At 40.7% G+C, this 2,463-nt stretch overlaps 1 protein-coding gene across 1 annotated transcript; it reads right to left on the reverse strand.

Moving 5' to 3' along the window:
• Window positions 1-480: 480 nt before the first annotated feature.
• Window positions 481-2,248, reverse strand: LOC104961943 (epidermal growth factor receptor substrate 15-like 1; the record flags this gene model as incomplete). The annotated part of the gene is made up of 2 exons (XM_010790303.1): window positions 481-699; window positions 2,051-2,248. Coding segments are annotated over 2 exons (417 nt in total), but the record flags the coding sequence as incomplete, so codon positions are not given.
• Between the last annotated feature and the right edge of the window lie 215 nt (window positions 2,249-2,463).

The raw sequence follows: 2,463 nt of genomic DNA on the forward strand, positions 1-2,463 counted from the left end.
ATACACAATGTCCCACTAATGCTGACCAACTCTGGTCCACTTTCTAGCAATTATGTCTTTTTACAAAGGAAAATCAGGCTGACAGTGAGAAAATAGAGAAAGGGAAAAGAGCCCATGAGTTAGAAAAATAAATATTTCTTCTTAGTTTGTCGTAAATATAAGAATCCACAAATATATCGTCTAACTCCTCGCCACTGCAACAGAAAGTTGCTCTGTTCTACTTCTGAAGTGGTGAAAAACAAGCACTTTGTATGTGGGTCTTTATCATCACTAACAAAAAATAGGCCATTTAAATACACTATTCATTTTTAGAAAAGAATGTTAACAGCGTTAAGAAAAATGAAACGTGTGCATGAGAGGCATTTTTCTATCAGCTAGCCTAAATGCTTGACTTGATAATGCTCCTCGATTTTAAAGAATTCCAGCCGATTGAATGTTCTTCAGGTAGAACCCTTCTATCTAGAAATGAAATATGTCTACAGCCACCTTGGGAGGTAAGAGTTCTGATGGCATCCTGACCTGCGGGGCTCTCACCATGGACGGGAACCCTCCGCTCTCTCTGTCGCTGTAGCCTTCACTCATATCGGCCAGGTTGGTCATGCTGCCACCGTGGGTTCCATTCAAGGTGCTGTTGTACTGCTCGATGCTTTTAGACACTTCCTGTTGGCTGTCCTGGATCTGGGACAACTTGCTGCGAGCCTGCAACACACACACACACACACACACACACACACACACACACACACACACACACACACACACACACACACACACACACACACACACACACACACACACACACACACACTTCAGTGCTCTTCTTGCTTTCCTAAACTCTTTGTCGATGTCTTTGATTTGTGCAGCCTCCTGCTGGAGTTCCTGAGCACACACACACTCACAACTGTTTTCACAGCAGTGTTTACATCATGAGAACAGGGTTGAAGCACAGACACTGGGAACAAAACATAATAAAACGGAAACAGACATCAACTTAAAATAGATTTGAGAATCAGGTAATGGTATCTAGCCATGTCAATACATCTGGTTTTATTTATCCAGATTCACCGATTTCTTCCTCCACTCTAATAAAAAGCAGGAATTCTGTTAGTGGTGCTCATTAACAAAACATTTTTACATTAAGCATGTAAAGGTTTATCCTGAATATTCAATTCAAGTCTTATGTACACTATATGTTCTATATACATCTAAACTTCTCTACATAGAATGTAAACACTAGGTGAAGTTGTTTTTTGGTAATTGGGGAAAACCATAGCTTTAACTTAACAGTGTTCGACTTTAGTACATTTTTCAAAATAAAAACCTTAAAGCACATCATTCATAAAGAAAATTCAAAACATTTACAACTGCACGGAACCTTTTGCCTTAATATCTAAGAAGACAAACAATATTGACTTTTTACAGCCACTTTTGAAAAGAAATAATACTTAGTAAATGGATTTTAGGTATCACTTTGAGAATCTTTGAGATAGAATATCAATAGAGACCTTTTGTTTTGATGGTATATGGCATGTTTTTTAGTTGCCTGAACTGCTGGAAACCCGCTGCAGGAGGGAGAATTTATGAATAATCAAAAGGTCTAGGGTCAGTATGTCATTAGAATCAACATGAAAGTCCCTGGAAGCAATAAGACTGGATATTATTACAGGTGAACATGAGGAAATGATTAGCTGCTGAGACCTAAAGCCTCAGTGTGACCTTCTAACTCGAAGGAAGGAGCAAATAAAAACTGTATTGGTTTTCAAATTCAGGAGAAAATAATCTTATCTGGGCTCAACCATACGGCCAACATGATGGATGTTAAACAGAGAGAATGAAGAAACGCTATGCAACAACCACAATGCATGTATCTGAAGTCAAGCTGTGGATATAAGTCGGTGTGGTGAAGTTATGTGTGAGAAATTAGTGGCTCTTTGGAAACAGACACAACACAATATTAAACACACAGAGACACACACAGAGTAGATAATGAAGTGCACTGGTGCCCCCTGTTGACAGTTTTCTGTAACACACAAACAGGCCGTGTTCCTACCTGGTTGATCTCATCCTGTGTTGCCTTCAGGGACTTGATGATGGTCTCCAGTTGGATCTTGCCAGCAGCCAGGCTCTGCTCCAGCTGGTTCTCCTCCTGCTGCAGCCGGCCCAGGTCGGCCTTGGCCCGGATCAGCTCTTCCTCCTGGCACTGCAGATCGGTCTCCTGGGAGTGGATCTGATTCTGGAGCGTCGAGATCTGGAGTCAGAGAAGAGAATGAGATGAACACCGGCCAAGCGACAACAGCTCATGTTTACATCGGGTGAATTATTCAAATCATATGCTGCCATCAAATGATTAAGACATTATCTGTAGCTCTGTGTGAGGCATCATACTGTATTGAGCGTTATGAGTATACAGTTACTTTTGCCAAACAGAAAAATAAAGGAGAGATAACTACAGATGATGAAACG

Source organism: Notothenia coriiceps, unplaced genomic scaffold (genome assembly GCF_000735185.1).
Source record: "Notothenia coriiceps isolate Sejong01 unplaced genomic scaffold, NC01 NC01_scaffold00034073, whole genome shotgun sequence".
Lineage (NCBI taxonomy): Eukaryota > Metazoa > Chordata > Actinopteri > Perciformes > Nototheniidae > Notothenia > Notothenia coriiceps.